The following is a 20,908-nucleotide window of genomic DNA, read 5'->3' on the forward strand; positions in this document are numbered from 1 at the left end:
GGATATAAGTCATTTTAAGATTCCTCTCAGATGTAGCAGTGCACATCCACGCTTCTAGGTGCCACGTTCACAATCTCTTTTTACAATCTCTTCATATATGGAGCTAGGCACCCCCTTTGAGGCACTGTGCAAAATTATAATACCAACTATAATCTCCCTGAAACTAGTTTCAAAAGTAGGCAAGTATGGCTCATGGTAAGAGCAGGCTTGGATATCAGTGCTGCATCTGGACTGCTGAACTGGTTATTTGGTCAGAATTCTTTATAAACTGACAAAACAACAAAAACTGCATTCAATTATGTAATACAGTCATTTGTATTAATTAACAGTATCTGTCCATTACAGGGTGTTAGACTATACTGCCGCCTGCACAGCCTGTTTACACCAGTAATAAGGTAGGTATGTTACTAAAACGTGTCTAATGCTACTGTAGTACTATAGGTATCATGTGTTGTACAGCACAGCGGTGCCTTCCATCTGCTTTCATACTGTGTAACTACTTTTACAGTACTTCATGTGCAATTAATCTTACATACTGTATAATGCCCAGCAATATGGTATGATATGTAAAGGGGAAATAGGTTTCAATGGATATTCTATGTATCGGTATTCCATATTAATAAGGTGACCACTTTTTAACAATGAAAAGGAGGACACAAATAAATTGAAGAAAATTAATAAAATAAACAAGCAAGGAGCAAACCTAAATAGACTAGCATGGTGGGCAGTGGCGGAACTAGCGATGAGTAGGTCCAGGTGCAAGTATATGCTTTGGGCCCCTAGCAACCCATACCTCCCAACTTCTAATCCACGGCAGGAGGGACATCAACATGTGCCTGAAATTAGGGGGCTTGGCCTGGCGGCAAGGGGGCGTGGCCTACAAAGTCAGTGAAAGATAAAAGCCAATCCCATTTAAATCATATTTACACATATCAGCACTGAGACCTCACTTAAGTATTTGGAGAGAATGTCTTAGCAGTATATCATCGGGGCTATAAAATCTTGTCACTTGGAGTGGAAATTTGAATGGTTCTAGACCCCGTGTAGTTCTAGACCCCGTGATGTTCTAGACCCCGTGAAGCTTAGGGCGAAAGTTTCCTTTGTGCTCCTTCCACCCAAAAAGGAGAATATACCTCACTTTAAGCATAACTATGGGGTTTATTCTAGTTCATTCTTTCTGACAAAATCCTTCTTAGATGGACAAAACCATGTGCACTGCAGGGGGGCAGATGTAACATGTGCAGAGAGAATTAGATTTGGGTGAGTTATTTTGTTTCTGTGCAGGGAAAATACTGACTGCATGATTTTACACTTCAATATAGATCTCACTTTGAAGAAAAACCCCACCAAAATCTAATTCTCTCTGCACAAGTTACATCTGCCCCACCCGCAGTGCACATAGTTTTGTCCATCTAAGAAGGATTTTGTCAGAAAGAATGGACTAGAATAACCCCCTATATATGGTACTAGGCATTTCACGGTTCTCAAGTTACTGTTCACTGTAGGGAGAACACAGGGCAGGGCATCAATGTAGCAGTACACACCCACGCTTCTAGGTGCCACATTCACAATCTCTCATCACAATTTTTCTATATATGGAACTAGACACGCCCTTTGGGTGGAGCATGACGCGCCCCCTCAATGGGGCGCTGTGCACAATTCTATTACAAACTATAATCTCCCTGAAACTAGTTTTCAAAAGTAGGCAAGTATGCGTAATATTAAGAATATAATGAATGTGACAGCAATGTGCTATTAGGGGAATAAAAATGCCTACACCTACCGAGAAAGACAGCATTGTGTTTTACACACAGGCAATATGGTTCTAGCTGAATATAATGTTGCAAACTTATGTGAAGTAAGTATTATGTCTCCCCAGTTAGTGAACCTGCTGGTAAATGCATATAATTGTTCTGTAATCTGTGACCCAACATTTCCCTGAGCGAACATGTAAATGAAACAATTTGCTTATTTCAGCAGTTCTTTCCATTCCTGATTAGCTAAACGTCTTTCAGGCAATGTGTGAATTCTTGTAGCTGACACAGCTAACTAACCTTGGCCACTGTTTTTCTTATTATAAATCATACTTTGTAATACTGTTAATTTTAATTTTTGGATATTTAGAATTTCCACAAATTGTTCATAAAGGCAGACTAATTCTGTTCATGCTGTGATATTTTTTGATATATGGCAGAGCAGAAGTCACAGTGTGTAGGTTGCACACATGCGCACATTACCAATACAATTATAATTTTATAAAAATATGTATGAGAACAGTGTTTTTGTCACCATATTTCACTAAAGGTGATTTATCGTTAATCAGTTACCTGCTTTCAAAAAGTTGCCACCGAGACAGAAAGACAAAATGCCTATTGCGAATGCTTAGCCAAGAGTGATGTTGGGGGGGAAATATAATAAGACGGCCAATTCCGGCCGATCCCATGTACTTAAGGGTGCGACCAGGATTGGCTTTAATCAGCCCAAAATACGAACGGAGAATACAACGAATTTACAAAGCTGCCATATTCTCCGGATTCATATTTTCCGATGGTGAATTGATTCGTATTTGGTTGCCGGCAGCCAATTACAGATGAGGTTGAAGCATCACACAGATCAGACAGATCTGTGCAATGTTTCTCTGTATAAAAAATAGAAAAATAATGAAAAAAAAAAAAAAGGGGGGGAATTCAGTCGGTTCTGGTTGCAGAAATACAGGGGGAACATGAAATGGGTTCCCCTTGTATTTCTATAACCAGCGTGATGCTCGTGCTGTGATCCTAGTTCCTAAAATATGTGGGACAAAATGAGTATTTCAGAAACCAGCACCAAACAGCCAGCGGGTATACTAGTAGTAGTAGTACGTTTATTTATAAGGCACCGCAAAGTGTCCGCAGCGCCGTACATAGCAAACAAAAAACAAATTACAAGGTAACGTACAGGGTGTGTTAAAAAATAAAGTATAAATAGGGGTATAGCTGGTAGAACTAAAATCAGCATCAGTTCTGAAGTAGGTGTCAAAATTGTCGAGGAGACTGAAGATGAAGTAGAGGAAGGGAAGAACAGGGCAGGAGCGCTGGTGAGGTAAAGAGGTAGGGTGAGTACGTGAGGAAGGAGGACCCTACTCATAAGAGTTAACATACTAAAAATAGGTGGGTGGACGAACGAAAAACAATAGGATAAGTAGGAACGGAGGGGAACGGAGGCAGGATAGGAGGATCAAAAGAGGTTAGGAGGAGGGATAGGCTAGTCGAAAAAAGTGGGTTTTGAGGGAGCGCTTGAAGGAGGTAAGGGAATCAGAAAGCCTGATGGGTGGTGGGAGGTTGTTCCAGTGCAGGGGGGCAGCGCGAGAGAAGTCTTGGACACGGGAGTGGGAGGAGGTGATTAGGTGAGAGGTCAGTCGGCGGTCAGCGATGGAGCGGACGGGAGGGAGTGTGGATAGAGATCAGTGAAGATACTACAGTATGTATATACAGTATATAAATGTGTTTTTATATATATATATATATATATATATATATATATATATATATGATATTACTTGAAAAAGTGTATCTGAGACATTGCATTTTTTTATATGCATCAATTTGGATTGGAGTGCCATTTATTGCGCCTTTAATATTGACTTGAATTTCTGGCACTCAACACGGTATGGGAATTCCACAGATCCCAATGCTATCAAATGCAAATGTGCTTAATTTCTTAATTTTAAGATTAGCTGTGCAGATTTATGTTGACAATTAATTTAAAAGTACCAGTAAATGATGAATAATAAAATATGGTATTATTATGTCAGCAATTCTATTATTAGGAAGGGGAGTTGTGTATTTCCATATTGTTTTATACAGTCCAGTACCGTAATTAGCTTTTTTTTTTTTTCCTTTTCAGAGATAAAGACTACCACCTTAGGACATATAAATCAGTGGTCATGGCCAACAAGTTGATTGACTGGCTTATAGCTCAGGTGAGAACAATCGATGTCATACTAATTGGAATCAGATTTGTTATAAAATTGGCAGAATCTACATTTTTTCTGTCAAATTGGCTTTTGAAGAAGGAATACTGAATTCTACACCATAGTCTAAGTCATGGGTCCTCAAACTGCGGCCCTCCAGATGTTGTGAAACTACAAATCCCAGCATGCCTTGCCACAGCTTTAACACTCCCTTATAGCAAAACTGTGGCAAGGCATGCTGGGATTTGTAGTTTCACAACATCTGGAGGGCCGCAGTTTGAGGACCCCATGGTCTAAGTTCATAGAATAAAAAAACAATGCAAAGTGTGGAGCACAAATAAGGATATTACTGAGATAAAGTTGAGACAAACTTTTCATCTGGTGTCTAGATCAGGCATGTCCAAACTGCGGCCCTCCAGCTGTTGTGAAACTACACATCCCAGCATGCCGTAGTTTTAGCATTCCCTACTAGCATAACTGTGGCAAGGCATGATGGGAAGTGTAGTTTTACAACAGCTGGAGGGCCATAGTTTGGTCTAGATATACAGATGGAGCCACGATCATTGTTGGCACCGGCACGGCAAGATGACCTGTCTCAGCGTGCCGATCGCTGGGGCAGGGACACGTGAGCATCTCACACGCATGCATGCCTCATTCGTGCTGTGGCGCCCGAGCCATTCCACAAGAGCCACAAAGATGGCCGCGGCTCCATCTGTGCAGTCAAAAGGTCTACCCCGAAAGGTCGACATGCAATAAGTTGACAGGGTTAAAAGGTTGTATCAAAAGGGCAACATGTAAAAGATTGACGAGATCCAAATCTTGACATGAAAATGGTAGGCATCTGACATGAGTTTTTCATGTTTTTTTTTAACCGGCTTGTTCTTACTTCAACATCTATGTCGGCAGTGAGGCACGGAGCCCAAAGCATGGCACTAATTGGGGGCCTAGTTGTCAACATTGACACCAAGAAAAATGGGGGGAAAAAATGGGAAAAACCCATGTCGAACTTTTCATGTGGCTACCTTTTTCCTGTTGACATTTTGACCCAGGGTTGACCATTTGACCCTGTGGATGTCGACCTTTAGGAGTAGACCTATTGATTGTCTAATAATCCACACCCATTTTCACCCACTCTCTAGTTACCAAAAATGGTTTTTCGATGTAAACCCAGTAATTGATAGTGAATGCTGTCCACTGGCCAAGGTGCAGTTATAGATATATAGATGTATCCTTTCCTGCAAAAATACGGAAGTGCAAAATACATATAAGCTCGTAAAGATTTTGGAAAATATATATATTTTTTTCAATAATAACATTGCCAGGACAGCTAAACAATGCTGATTTGCAAATAATACCACCTGTCAGTGGAGGGCAGCAGGGACGGTGTAATGGTTAGCATCACAGCGCTGAGGTCATGGGTTCGATTCCCACCATGGCCCTAACCACGTAGAGTTTGTATATTCTCCCCGTACTTGCGTTGGTTTCCTCCGGGTACTCCAGTTACCTCCCACATTCCAACAATATACTGCTAGGTTAATTGGCCCGCAACAAAATGAACCCTATAATATATGTATGTGGTAGCGAATATAGATTGTAAGCTCCACTGGGGCAGGAACTGATGTGATTGTTCAAATATTCTATGTACAGCGCTGCGGAATATGTGTGCGATATATAAATAACTGGTAACAAATAAATAATACTTTCAGTGCTCTGTAAGTCAGTACCAGAAGGAATGAAAAAACCTAAATATAAATACAAATTAGTTAAAATTTACATTATTTTAATATACATTTTAAACAAAGTATTGCTTTCCTTGATTTTCCTGGATACTAATAGCCGTCAGAGGACACTAGCCGTATTTGTAACACCATGCATATTTGTGGTATTATAGACATAAACGTTTGCTCGCAGTGCATGCTGGTACTTGTAGTGCCAGACAAGTGAATGCTACAGTAGTTCATAACTAGACTAAGGGCCTTATTCAGATTGCTTCGCTCGGGCATGTGCACGGGCCGAAGCAATTGTACCAAACTCCACCTAGCGAATGGATTGTCTGCGCCACCCATTCGCATGCTGAATTCAGACGCTGGACAAGTGATGTTTTCTGTGGAAAAGTGGAAAGCGCTCGCCCATGCACGAGTGGTATTGACCACTCGTACATTTGAACGAAGAAAAGCAGGGATATGGGCGGGCAGCTGACATCCGGTTAAGTCAGCTGTCTGCCCCCGCACGCACGTCACGACTGCATTTCCATACACACGCCCTGCATTTTCATGGGAACATACGGTAATGACCCTGATTGGGGCGCAACGCCCCTCTCCACCCCCTTCTCAGAAGGCCAGGAGTGAGCACTCAGTGACTGGACTTCTCGCACGCTCTCTGCGTACATACATGCGCAGAAATGGTTCTGTGCATATGTATACGCACAACATCGGTACACTGCCCGAATTCGCGTCCGAGCAAAGCGATCTGAATAAGGCCCTAAATACAGTCATCCGTACACTGCAATTCCAATCACGTGTCATATAATTAGTTTTCATAGTAAAACAGCTAATAGTGCTTCAGTTGAACAAATCAATGTCATTGGTGTTTTAAACAAATATACAATTAGCAAATCAAAATCCTTTTTTGGAACAGCTGTTGTGTGTTTGCTACTTAGTACATACTATAATATATTTTTGTTGAATGTATGAAATTACAGGGTGACTGCCGGACAAGAGAGGAAGCCATTATTCTGGGTGTAGCACTTTGTGACAATGGATTCATGCACCATGGTATGAAGTGGGATTTATTTTTATCATCATCATCATAATTAGTAGTATTACTGCATGCACTTATAAGATATATTATTTGGATTTTACATGGAGTTTTGGATTAAAACATTTCTAATAGGAGTACAGTATAACCGCCTTTATTTTATGGACATTAATGGCCCCATCATGCTTTGGGTGTAATATCTGTTACACGGTCCCAGTTTTCTGTTTGGAGTTTAGACTAGCATTACTAAATAAGTCAATATTCATACAGTATCTTAGCATGTACTGTAGTCGTTTCCTAATCAGTGGCAGGTATTCAATGCCGGTGCGAGCGGCCGGTGAGGGGGTTAAACTGCGAGGATCACAGAAAACCAGTGATCCTCGCAGTTTAACCCCCGTGCCGGTCGCTCGCACTATGCAACGTTCCAGGGGAATCCTCGCAGTCGCAGAACGGCGAGGATTCCCCTAAACTGCGAGAGCCGAGGCTAGTGCCGCAAACTCGCTGTAATTAGCCTAGATTCTTGCAGTTTTTGGAGGCACATTCGCAAATTCCCCCTCGCTCAAAAAACGGAGCGAGGGGGAATTTGCGTATGAGGGGGGTCAGTTGAATACTGACAGGGTGAGCGGTGACTGCGAGCAAAAAGTCCTGCTCGCAGTCACCGCTCGCCCACGGCATTGAATATATGCCATTGTATCAGATTGTTACCTGAGTTTACTTTTGGTCTATATTTGCAGTGTTGGAGAAGAGCGAGTTCAAGGATGAACCTCTGCTGTTTCGATTCTTCTCTGATGAAGAGATGGAAGGCTCCAATATGAAACACAGACTCATGAGACACGATCTAAAGATTGTAGAGAATGTAATTGCTAAATCTCTGCTGGTATGTAATGTTAAAGAATATGGTTAAATTACACCACGCTCTCCTCCACCAGCACAATCTTAAAGCACACACAGGTCCACCTGGCCCTACGCTGACTGGTGCCTGTGGTTCTACAGCAGTGGTAGCCAACTCCAGTCCTCGAGAGCTACCAACAATTCACATTTTCCAGACAACCTAGCTGCTGCACAGGTGCACTCATTACTCACTAACACATTTTAGAAGATCCACAGGTGGAGCTAATTACTTCACTTGTGATTCTGTGAGGAGATCTGGAAAACATTAACTGTTAGTAGCTCTCGAGGACTGGAGTTGGCTACCCCAGTTCTACAGTTGCACACTCATCTTCTTTGGCCCTTTGCTAATTCTATCCTACCATACAGGGTGCATTTTGCGGGAGCGATACGATGCGTGCTCCCGTGAAGATCCCATCCCACAGTTCAAATAGTACTTGCGTCACATTGCACACAAATGCGATTTGCATGCAATGCAATCTAGACGAAAACACATGCAATGATTGTACCGTGTATGGGCACCTTAAGACAATCTACACACACACGCGTGCTTCCAACAGTAGGTGTCCTCCAAGGTTCCGTTCTGGAACCTCTCCTATTCTCTCTCTATACCACTTCTATCCTCAGACACTCAGACTTACCTTTCCTCCCCTGACCTCTTCCCCTCTCTCAGCGTCTGCTGGAAGGTTTCTGAACTGATACATTGTTTCAGGTTCTGACATCCTTGAGGTGCTGTATCACTTACTATTGGAAAAGTTTATCCCAACTCCCATACATACTTGACAGGTCACTAAAACGTCTGGGCTCTTTTCAATTTAAATCATTTGCTGTTGGACCACAGAAGGATACTCTCTCCATAAGACAGTGGTCATACGTTGTATCCAATATAATATTTTAACCCATTACTGTGAAACCTCTGAAAAGAGTGGTATTAACCACATTGTTCAGATCATTTCTCTGTTATTGTGTAATAAAAATCCCTGATGAAGTATTTTTAAAGACGAAACGCGTTGGGTTGTTGCATCATCTTGAAAGAAATTAATAAAGACAATCATGGAATTTTAAGTGAAGATTTTTAATTAAATATTAGTTTTCAAATTTGTATACATTTTGTCATACTTGAAAAACTGGTTAAAAAACCTATAAGGTGGTGGATCACTTTAGCACTCTCTATAAACTCTTCTTATCCATACCTCTCCTTGTCTCCCGCTAACAGGGGTGACCTATAGAGTAGCTGCTTATCTGTGGCGCTTGGGATCACTGTCTGTATAAACAAACATGTTTTGGGGATTTCTTGTTAAAATATTATTTACCAAAAATGTGTTTTTGCAGATAAAGCCCAGTGATGGGAGCTACGGTTTGGGCTTGGAAGATAGGAATAAAGTGCCAATTGTTAAATACCTTGAACGAGGTTCTAATGCGGAGGTAAGACAGCTCCAAAATTGATGATGTTGTTAAATGCTGCATAACAGATTCAATATACTGTAATTGTGGAACAATTGCTTCAGAACAGTAACATTCCTCCAACAAACCCAGTCAATTAATGTATGAAACATACATTTTTATTAACTAAACTGTGCAAATATTATTTACAATATGAGTGGCTGCTATAGGTTGCTGGGGCACTGAGAAGGGCGTTTGGGGGTGGACCTGTCTGAGGATTTTTGGGGGCCTGGACCTGTCAAGGAGGCATAATCACAGCCCCTCGAGATGAAAATGGGAATAGTCACACCCCCTTTTAGTGGCAGTGTCCAGCCTGTGTAGGTTGCAATAATTGTGCATGCAAAAATATATGTACAGATAACAGATTGCTCCCCGGCTGACAATGCTGTGATACTATTTGGAGGCCACTTAAAAAGTGCAAAATAGCATATCCGCATCTCAAATACAGCCTTGTATTCGCTGGGCGCCCCTGTATGTTTAAATAGTGCTTAGGTTGTCCCCAGGAACCACAGGACTAAAAAATAAAATATCCACATTTGGGTAAGAGTATGCAGAAGTAAAAAAAAAAAGATTTAATGTTGCAGAGGAAGTTCCTTACAATAAGACAGAGGGATGAGACACACGCATGTAGAACTACAGGCTTACCTCCCAACATGACCCTCTACAGGAGGGACACATCACTCTGCTCCTGGACTTAATTTTGGTTGACTGCGGAGAAACCCCAATACATGACCTATCTCTCAAAATAGGTCATGTACTGTACATGTCATTGTTGAACATTTGTACCCATGAAATGCATCTTATTCGCATTGTTATGCAAATAAGACACACAAGCAGCTTCTGGTGCTTAAAATGATATGCAGCATGCCTATAAGGGTGGCCAATCCCGGGATCGGCGGGATTAATGTGAAAGCACCGGTCTGGGGTTGGACCTGGCCTAGCGATGTGAAAGGTTATTATACTGATCGTATGAAGATAAATTTACAAGAATTGAATTTTACATATGCTGTTTAGAATGTAATTTCCCATTGAAACCAAACCAGTTATAATTAATCTTCACCAGCCTATCACAACGTATTATTCCTTTTAATAAAAAAAAAAGGTTGTGGTCTGTGACAGTAATTACCTTGTTTAATGTAGCGGGGAACGCGCCAGCTGGGTTGTTGCTGTGACACACTGTGCTCTATCTGTGTATTGCGTTGTGTGAGGGAAAGCATTGCTTTAATAAAGGAACTATTTCTGTCTTATTTGCTAACAGTTGTCAGGAATAGCGGTTGGGAAGAAAATCTATGCTGTAAATGGTGACCTTGTTTTCCTGCGGCCCTTTCATGAAGTGGATTGTTTCCTAAGGACTTGCTTGAACAGCAGAAAACCTCTGAGGATTCTCATGAGCACGAAACCAAGAGAGTAAGTCACCTCTCGTCCTTTCTATTTAAAGCTCCCATCTAGATACACCTTTCACTTGCTGTAGTTTTTTTTTTTAACTATGGGCAATCTTTAGTTAACCCCTTAACTGCAATAATCATCAACGGTAGTGCTAGGCTTGTAGCCTGCTATGAAACATCACATCTCAGCATACTCTTCCAGCAAGTGCGGTGCAACCAGGCCCTTGAGAACTAAGGAGCCCACTGCTGTCCCTGTCACCCTCTTCCTGTCACCCGTGTTTCCCTGTCACACTCTTCGTCTACCTGCCTCTTAGTGTCACCCTGTGCCTCTCCCTGTCACCCACTGCCATATTCATACTTCCCAACATTTGTCCTCCCCCGAAAAAGGGGCATGACCTACGGAAAAGGGGGCATGGCCTCGCGGGGATGCCGCGTCAGCAGGCCACACCCCCATTTCCCCATCACTATGGAGGCATGGCCAGCACTGTGAAAGCTGCTGGCCATACTCCCAGCCCATCTGCATCTCTGAATAGACACCGTGGGTATGCGCAGGCAAGGGGGACTCCCAACTGCCCCCCCCCCCCTCACCATGCGACACTGCTGGCCCCTGGTAGGACATCCCAAACACAGGGACTGTCCCGTGAAAAGCGGGACAGTTGGGAGGTATGCCGTATTGCATATTGTGAACTTGGGTTGGGGTGAAGGAATTATATTTTTGCACCTGGGCTCACCCCTCTACAAGTTCCACCATTCCTTCCAGGCTTATGCAGACCATAGTCTGTGAAATACAACACACCCTCAAGCAGACCAATTACAGTATGTGACATTATTGTACATTGGGTCTGATTCATACCTGATCTGCTGCTGTTTGAATTTGCACAGCGGACGATTAACGATAGACTGCGTATGCATACAGCCTGCAGCCTGCAGTATTCATGCGCAATGCCCGCTAGCAAAGAAATCCTGCTCCTTTTTTCCTTCGCTAACCATTCCCAAGGTGATTTACAGGAAGTAGGCATCAGGGGTGGTAACCAACCATCTAATGGGAGTGCTAAGAAAAATGTAATGGTTTATGTAATGGGCATTACGGTGTGTTCCATAATGTGTAATGCCTTCTTTTTGTGATGTCACGCCTCCTTTCCATGAGGGCATGCCCCCTTTTCGCTGCACAGCTTCGACTGTGTGCTCGAATGCCGCGGCCGATTTCTGATCCCATTCCGGCCCTGACCAAGCCTGTTGCGGTGGTGCCGAGCTGTCCAGCCCGGGACCTCCACATGTTTTACTAAAAACGCCCACAGTCAGAACCACAACTGTACACCACTACATAGCTGACTAAGGATGACAGGTAGGCACAATTTACAAATGTATCAATTAAAAATTATTTATCGTAATGGTGCAAAGAAAAAAATTGCACAACTCAGACCCAGTGCACTTGCCACCAAATAAAAAAAAACTGTGTCCAGACCGGGGCCCCCCTGACAGGCCAGGGCCTGGGTAAATTGTACCTGCTCCCCCCCCCTCTCGCCACCCCTGGCTGTGAGAGATCCTCAAATATCTGCGAAAAATGCCAGCGTCGCTCACAGCAGCTCTTCTCTTAGTATAAATGAATACACATACAGCCAAGTCAGTTAATTGAAGTTAAGTTAAATATTGCACCCAAACCCAGAAGAGTTCCTATGAGCGACGCTGGCATTTTTAGCGGATATTTTAAGGATCTCTCACGCAACGTTGGCACTGAAAGGGTTAACTTGCGGTTTGTTAAATGCATTGACTGGAGCAAGCAGCATTAGGAAAGCTGCAGCACAATGCATGGGTCATCTAATACACTTAAAAGCAAGCAAAAAGGTGAGTGGGTTTGCTGAAATCCTAAGTAATGGCTGCCAGCGTCAGACCCATCGCACGCATTATTTTTAACGCAATTGAGTTTTAGAGAAGATTTGGCTTAGAAAGAATGTTACACTCTGGAAAACACCTAAATATCGTGTTTTCTTTGTTTTAACTAATAATAGAAATTCTGGTATATGGAAGGTGAATCATAATCAAATGCAGTGTTTCCATGCTTCAGGGACTAGTGCTTGGCAGTACAATGCTTGATGCTGGGAACTGCTACATAATCAGTATAGAGAAGACAGCAGAGTGGTGGAGCCTAGTTTTTTTTTTTTTGTATTTAAATTAATTATTGTATTTAATTCATACATTTATCTGTTATTAGCAAATTTGGATTGTATGTCTATAGCATGGCTTAAGGTGCACATACACTTAAACGATTTGGGCTCTTTTCACCCAATGACAGATTGGGATGGGAAATCTGGGGAAAAACTGTCCAAATCGTATGCGTCTAATCTCCAGTTTCAATCTGGTCCCAATTAGATTAGATCCGCTGATTGCAAGTTCTGCACAGAAGATTAATAGGATCCAGCAGGATCTGGCACCACTTGCTGGGGGTTGCATGCCTGATGTTGTATGCTAAAGGACCACAGTTGCCAAGGTATCATATGCTCGGCTGCATGCGATACCTCAGATAAGTGTACGGGGGGCCTTAAGTGTTAAGATGATTACACACGGGCCTATGTGCAGGGGGGGAGGGATGGGTCACGGCAATCATTTAGAGATAGTAAAAATAGACTGTGCTGCACCGCGGGGCTGGCATCAGGATTGAATCGGGATCGGGTGCAGGAAAACACAGTGCGAATTGCACTAACTTGCTGGCGATTTTGACTATTGTATATAGTCGATAGCCCAAAACCCACTGTGTGGATAGCTTTATTGCATATGTCAGAGATTTTACAGCTGCAACATCCCATCATAGTAAATAAACCCCAAAGGGGTCAATTTACTAAAGCTGCGAAAGATGAAAAGAGGTGATGTTGCCGATAGCAACCAATGAGATTTTGTCTATCATTTTGTACAGCCTTTGTACAAATTATGGTTCATACACACTTGCCGATATTGGCGGCCGTGGGGACCCGGTGGGGCGCCAGCATGGGAAAGTGCACACAAACTTGCTAATGACCCACAGGAGCGTGCACCAGGCGTCAGGCAGAGCATACACAGAGCATACAAGTGTGTACTGGGATTAAGGGGGAAATTTACTAAAGGAAATTTGTAAAAAAAAATAGGTGTATTTGTATCCAGAAATACACTTATTTTTGACATTTACTATCCCGAAAATACGGCAATTCGTATTCGTATTGATGCGCTATCAATACGAATACGAATTGCCGTATTTTCGGGATAGTAAATGTCAAAAATAAGTGTATTTCTGGATACAAATACACCTATTTTTTACAAATTTCCTTTAGTAAATTTCCCGCTAAGTGTCAGGATATACTGCATGTACTGTGTAACTGATATCTCCTGGTCACAATTCTCCCCCTATAATTCCCACAGCTCCCATATACTGTATACATAATTCATCAAGTCCCAAAAATGCTTTATTTGGGGATTTTAACTGTGAATGTACGCCACCCTGAAATGGTGCACGGCACCTGAATCTCTTCACCTGCTGCCAGGTATCGCGTATAGCAGCAGGATTTATTCAGACCCTTTACCGCTTTGTCTTGTAGTTCTACCGCTAGAGCTCCACCTCCCTTCCACTCCCCTGCTGCGCTCAGCTTTCCTCCCGCTGTGCCTGGAAACCCCTGTGTAGGGCCAGGGGCTAATAAAGTGTTTCCTATAGGCATCCCCAAATCAGCCAGTTAAACAAAATGATTTGTAGTTTATCCAGCTCCCAGTTATTTGACCTACACCACCTCCAAACAGGCACAAACTGCATGGTTCTCACCTATATGCATACAGTACTTAACAAGAATGATCAACGGACAAGGGATGCAAGCACGAACAACATGAATGGTAGAAACTGTTCTATCTAGTCCAGCATCTATCTTCCAGACCTTAAAATCATTACTACAGTATATGTTCCAACCAAGGCCATGTTGTTCCTTTATATCCTGCCGTTCCTGAATCAGACTTGTACTTTCCATTGGCGACTGACTTTGTTGGACCTTGTACATAATTGTTTTTGCAGCAGCTTTGTCTAATTCTATTCCCACCTGTAATGTCATTTCCTTTGGAGAATTACTTAGAGCTTAGTCCAAGGACTGTAATGACTGACTGGGCTTTGAGGTGTAGCGGTATCCTTACTTGTGATGAAGTGGGACATTTTTACAGGAACCACAGACTCCTATGTACACCAACAAGAGTTTCTAGTAAGCCACACCCAACATATTCATGTGTATAGAGTGAAATGCTGGGGCTTACATTGCTGGGGCTTGTGGGGTAAATTTAATTTGATGGGAATTCTATTGAAGATGGGATGTTGCTATGGGCAACCAATCAGATTCTATCTAAATAAATAAGAAGTAGGACCTGATTTGTTGCTATGGGCAACATCCCATCATTAGTAAATTAATTAACCCCAGTGTCTCATTTAGGTGATGATGCTAAAAAAAATGGTTTTGAATGAATTCCAACCATTGAGATTTTTTTTAAAATTTTTGTTTTATTCTCTCATATACTAACTGCAAATATATAGTAATCAATAACAGCAAATCGGCAATTAACTTTGATCATTCTAGTGCATTTTAGACTTTGTACCTAATTACTGAAGCACAATGGGCCTGCACCACCAACTGGATCGGTTATTCACCATTGTATAGGATCAGTGGTTCCTAAAGTGGGTGCCTCTGGACCCACGGCATTGTGTGTGATGGCCTGGAATATTGCTGATTGCATTCTTGCTTTATTTACCTATTATGCAATCCAGATGTTATTAGTACTTGTCCGCATGTTGTATGTAATTCTGGTTGTTTTGTAGTCTTTATTTTTATTTGATTGATTACAAAAAAGTTTAAAAAAATAAATTCTCCATGAAGAATATCAATATATTAAATACAGAGCTGGCTATAGATAGCAAGCTTGCGGGCAGGGCCCTCCTACCATTTTGGGTGTCTGTAACTACCCAGTTTGTTTTATCACTGTTTCCAATTGTAAAATACATGAGAATTTGCTGCACTATATAAAAAACTGTTCATAAATAAGTGTCATTTATCAGGGTTACCGACTTTCTGGCAGCCAGCTCCATGAGGCAGGGGGCGGGGCCGCCAGCGTGATAAAAAAGGGGCAGGATTGGGGTGGAGATATGAGGTGAAACGTGTGGTTTGGGGGCGTGGTCAGCACGATCGTGGCATCATGTCCACATCCCAAGCATGCAATATTACAGGCATTGCACAGCGGGGCTACAATGGCGCTATTTACGTCATTTGATACTATGGACCCACCGCCGAGCGAGGATCATGGGAGACTGGCAGCAATTTGAAGGATCTTGTTCGAATTTCAGCAACCCTTATCTATCTATCTATCTATCTATCTATCTATATATATATATATATATATATATATATATATATATATAGAAGACATGTTCTTCTTTTTATATATATATATATATATATATATATATATATATATATATATATATATATATATATATAATGTCCAAATTTCCTGGGTAGGGAATAAAGGAACAATCACCAAAAACTGTAAAAATCAATTTAGTGATTTATTTACAAGCGATAAACAAAAATAGAAAAAACATACCAAGTGTTTGCTTTGTGGGACAAAAAAAACCTCCAACGTTTCGGTCCAGCTCCGTGGACCTTTGTCAAGGAGGAAGACAGCAAAGTTAATGGTCATCCAGAAGAACAAGGGAGCAGTCGGTGCAGAGGTCTAGCTGCTGAAGACTTGCTTGTAGGACTCTGATGTGAACACATGCACCTATACCACAGGAGTCTTTTAAAATATTTTTTTCTGGAAAAATATCCAGGGAAAAATACCTGTTAGGAGACAAGTTCCCTACTACGATTGAGAGGATATACAGAGGCCATTACCTGATTCAACCAGAATTTGGATTTCTCTTTAACCCTTGTATGGGGGAATAACCCAGTCAAACAGGGGAACACCTCATCCCCCATTTAAAAGGGTTCTCCACATCCATTGCTAAAAAGGTCCTACCAAGGCAAACATTATCGTGACCTTAAATCTATCACAGGAAATTGACCCAGTACAGAAGGGTTCATTCACTTTGCCAGATGGTCAGCCAAAAATTCGTCTTATACCATTAGATGTACCCTCACCGAATATATAAAAGATTTGTTTAAACACTAATACCCCTGATGAAGTCTCACAAACGAGACGAAATGCGTTGGGTTTACGTTTCATCCACAATCTTGTGAAAAATACCTCTGTGAAAAGAACTTTACTTGAAAAAGTGTTTTAAAAGCTTTTTAATAAATGCTTTATGTTTTAAAAACTGTTATTTGTGTGTATATTACAAAGTGAACGAGAGACAGGAATTACCATTTTTTGTAAGGGCGCCAAGTAACACTATTGTGGGTATATATGTGTGTGTGTTGTGTGTGGGGAATAGGGGTTCTTTTTTTTTTTTTAAATTCAGTCTTTATTTTAGGTTTATACACAAAACACAGACAAACATATACACTACAATACGTAACATTGCAAAATTCATTACACTGCGTCAAATCTTGGTACATTGCTTAATTGATTAATTAATGTTCAACACAATCATCTTGTAATACAGAGGAAAACTGTCAAGATGTGATTTCCTGTTTCTAAATCATTTCAAATGCTGACTTACTAACCAAATCCGGTGAGTCCAGATTACAGCTAGCGCACTTTGCTATACATGCACCATAGATAAGAATTCCCTCTTGCTAGTGCCCATTTCTTTAAAGTGCTAAGTGCAATTTGTACATAATATTCTAAATAACAATATATCGTGAACACCCTATATAATATACACAATTTAATTGATAAAACATATTATCCATACTAATGTGAGAGAATCAGTGGATCCTGAGGGGTATGTGTTAAATTAGAATTATTGATCGGTTAAAGTGCATGGTGCAAGATATTAAAAAGAAGAAAAAAGAAAAGAAAAGAGAAAAAAAAAACCGAAAATACCCAGATAGTATCATACTTATTTCTCTTATTAGTTTTGTGTTTCAATAATCCAATTTATAAAATTTCGAGTTGCGCCATAATCCCCAGATCTTATAATACTTGGAGTGGGCCCCCCTACTTGCATAATTAAATCTTTCATGTGAACAAATAATATTAACCAAGTGCATCCACTCCTCTCTAGAGGGAGTTACCTTATCCATCCAATGTCTAGCAATTATAACCTTAGCAATAGCTGAAACATTCCTAACCAATTGTACCCCAGTCTCACTCTGTATACCGTGTTCCCATACCCCCAATATCATACCGGAGGAAGACAAAAGGTGTTGTGGGATCCCAACCGACACCAGAGTATTGATAATATTACCCCAAAATTTTTTTAATTCACTACACTCCCACAGTAAATGCCAGAGGGTACCCTGCTCTTGCAGGCATTTTGGACAGAGGTCATTATCGGATAGACCCATTCTTTTCCTGCTCACCGGCGTTATATATATGCGGTGCAATATATTAAACTGCACCTGCTGGATACGGATTGAGATGGTCGCTCTACTAGGAGCCGCCAATATCTCGCTCCAAGAAAGAGAATCCATCCGAGAAATGTCCTCTGCCCAACGTGCCCTCAGTCGTTCTAACTCCTCCCCTTGTACACCAGATTGTAAAAACTTATATATTTTAGACAGACGATGGCGGGGACCCAGACCTGTCATAAAGTTTTTCCCCGGGGATGACCTAATAATACCCCCTCTTCTTAGCAGCTGAGTTAGGGCACTACTTAACTGGATATGTCTAAAGGCCATCTGATCGGGAAGGTCGTACGTACTTTGTAAGTCTCCAAAGGGACGGATTCTTCCGTCCTGTATGAACTGGCCTACTGTCTGTAGTCCATACCTTCCCCAAGCCCTACCCAGTTGGAGTGTAGTATTATTTAGTGCTGGAATCGCAAGGATAGATGTATCCGGATCAGTGTCCCCAAAGTGGGTGAATCTCTGTACTTGATCCCAGATTGTCAATGCCTGGGTAATGATTGGGGGAAAATCTCGGCGCCTACATCTAGATAAGAGAAGCTGAAGGGGTGAAAGGCCCAACTCTAGATCTCCCACGAGAAATTGTGTCTCCAGAAAATCTGCTTTCCCTTGAAACCAAGAACATATATGAGTAAGTTGTGCTGCCCAATAATACAACCTAAAGTTCGGCAACGCTAACCCCCCCTCACTTCTTGCTCTATACAAGGTTTTTAATCTGACTCTAGGCCGCTTATTTCTCCATAGGAAAGAAGAAAGAGTGCCTTCCAAATCCTGAAAAAATTCCAACTTGATATAAACAGGGGATTGAAGAATAATATATAGTAGCTTCGGGAGAATGGACATTTTAATTAAATTGACCCTGCCAATTTGAGATAGAGGTAACCCGGTCCATCTACGACATTTGTCCCGAATATCTTTCAAGACGGGTCGTACATTATTCCCCAAAAAATCTTGCGGGGATTTAGAGACCGTTATGCCCAAATAACGAAATTTATCAGTAGTTCTCAGCATTGAATCATGCGGACTGATAGCTGGAGAATCCCCCAAGTACATCAAATTAGATTTTTCCCAGTTCATTTTTATCCCGGAAAACTCCCCGAATTTACTAATCACCCCCATTATCGCTGGCAAATTGATTTCAGGGTCATCCAACCCAACCAGTAGGTCATCCGCGTAAAGGGAGACCATGCTCCGACCACTAGATATTGTAGGGCCTAGTTGAGATCTCAGAGCACAAGCCAGGGGTTCCACCGCCACTGCAAATAGCAGTGGAGAAAGAGGACACCCCTGTCTTGTGCCCCTTGATAAAGGGAAGGAGGGGGAGGTATATCCATTTATTGTTATCCTTGCCACAGGGTGCTGATACAACAATTTGATCCAATTGATAAAACCATCTCCGAAGCCAAAGACCTTGAGGGCCTTCCAGAGATAGTCCCATTCAATCACATCAAATGCTTTGCTAGCATCGAATGATGCCAGCGCCGCAGAGCCTCCCCTATAGTTATTTAGCTGGATATATGAATGGACTCTTCTCAAATTAATCGCTGTAGATTTTCCCAGACGAAACCCAGTCTGATCTGGGTGAATAATATAATCTAACACCTTCCCTAACCTATTAGCTATGATCTTGGCATAGATTTTTGCATCGGCGGTAATAATTGAGATGGGTCGGTATGATTCAACCCTGAGGGGGTCTTTACCCCCCTTAGGGATCATCACAATAGAGGCCGCTGCCATTGATTGGGGAAAATTCCATTCCTTGACCATGTCCCCGAACAGGGTCCAAAGGGCAGGGGCTACAAATCCCTTATATTTACGATAGAATTCTCCTGGCAGGCCATCAAGCCCTGGCGCCTTATTGTTTGGGAGAGATTCAATGGCTACCACCACCTCCTCTAGTCCTATAGGGGACTCCAGCTCCTCTCTAACCTCGTCTGACAACTGAGGAAGATTTAGAGACACAAGATAGTCGACTAAAGCTGTTCCGCCCTGAGAGGACTGAGATTTATATAAGTTCTCAAAATATGACAGAAAAATATTAACAATATTCGGAGTGTCTGTAACATTCTCCCCAGTATCAGATCTAATGGCTGAGATAAAGCTGGTAGGTTGTTCTTGCTTGGATAATAGCGCCAACCATTTTCCCGCTCGATCTAAATGGCCATACCTTCTATGGTCTCCCATAGCTAATCTACGGCTAGCCGCCTCTTCAAGATGTTCTCTCAAGTTGCTTTGGGCTTGGCCCCACGCTTCTTTATCCAACTCCAACCCCGTACTACAATATTTATCTTCCAGACTGGTAGCACTATTCTCCAATGCGAGTAATCTGGCCCTGTATTCTCGCTTCATAGATGCAATATGTTTAATTAGAATCCCTCTAGAGAAGGCTTTGAACGCCTCCCACACCGTTGTCCCACTAGCTGAGCCCCGATTTTGGGTCATAAATTCCTCAAATACCCCCCCACCCCCTCCTGATCTCCTATTTGTTTTAACCAAAAGGGCTGCAATTTCCAAAACCTATAACCCTCAGTAGTGTTAAAATCTAGCTGCAGAAGGACAGGTGAGTGGTCCGAGATTCCCCTAGCTTTATATTCCACTATTTGAACCCTGTTGAGGAGACCTTGCGAGACCAGCACCAAATCTATTCTAGCAAAAACCCTGTGGGTCACCGAGAAGCAGGAGTATTGTCTACGACTGGGATATTTAACCCGCCAGGGGTCCCACCAACCAATGTCGTTGATGAAGTCCCTGAATTTACTCCCTTCATTAACACATACAGCATTAGGCTTAAATCTATCAACCCGGGAGTCCAAGACTTTATTAAAGTCCCCCATACACACTACATGAGAGTCAGGAAAGTTAGCTGAGAAATCCACGGCTTCCTTAAGAATATTATATGAGAAGGGAGGGGGAATGTAAATTGCCAGGATACATATCCTATATCGCTCATACTGCCCTTCTAAAAAGACATAGCGGCC

At 42.0% G+C, this 20,908-nt stretch overlaps 1 protein-coding gene across 1 annotated transcript in view; it reads left to right on the top strand.

Annotated features, from left to right (window-relative positions):
• PREX2 (phosphatidylinositol-3,4,5-trisphosphate dependent Rac exchange factor 2) overlaps positions 1-20,908 on the top strand; it is a 284,012-nt gene that overhangs the window by 112,777 nt on the left and 150,327 nt on the right. Inside the window, exons 13-18 of the mRNA XM_083187220.1 lie at positions 346-395; positions 3,886-3,961; positions 6,654-6,726; positions 7,444-7,586; positions 8,930-9,022; positions 10,299-10,447. Of these exons, the coding sequence (XP_083043346.1) occupies positions 346-395; positions 3,886-3,961; positions 6,654-6,726; positions 7,444-7,586; positions 8,930-9,022; positions 10,299-10,447 (584 nt within the window). The remainder of the gene's footprint in view (positions 1-345; positions 396-3,885; positions 3,962-6,653; positions 6,727-7,443; positions 7,587-8,929; positions 9,023-10,298; positions 10,448-20,908) is intronic.

The sequence above is a fragment of the Crinia signifera genome, chromosome 5, assembly GCF_055691185.1.
Source record: "Crinia signifera chromosome 5, ASM5569118v1, whole genome shotgun sequence".
NCBI lineage: Eukaryota > Metazoa > Chordata > Amphibia > Anura > Myobatrachidae > Crinia > Crinia signifera.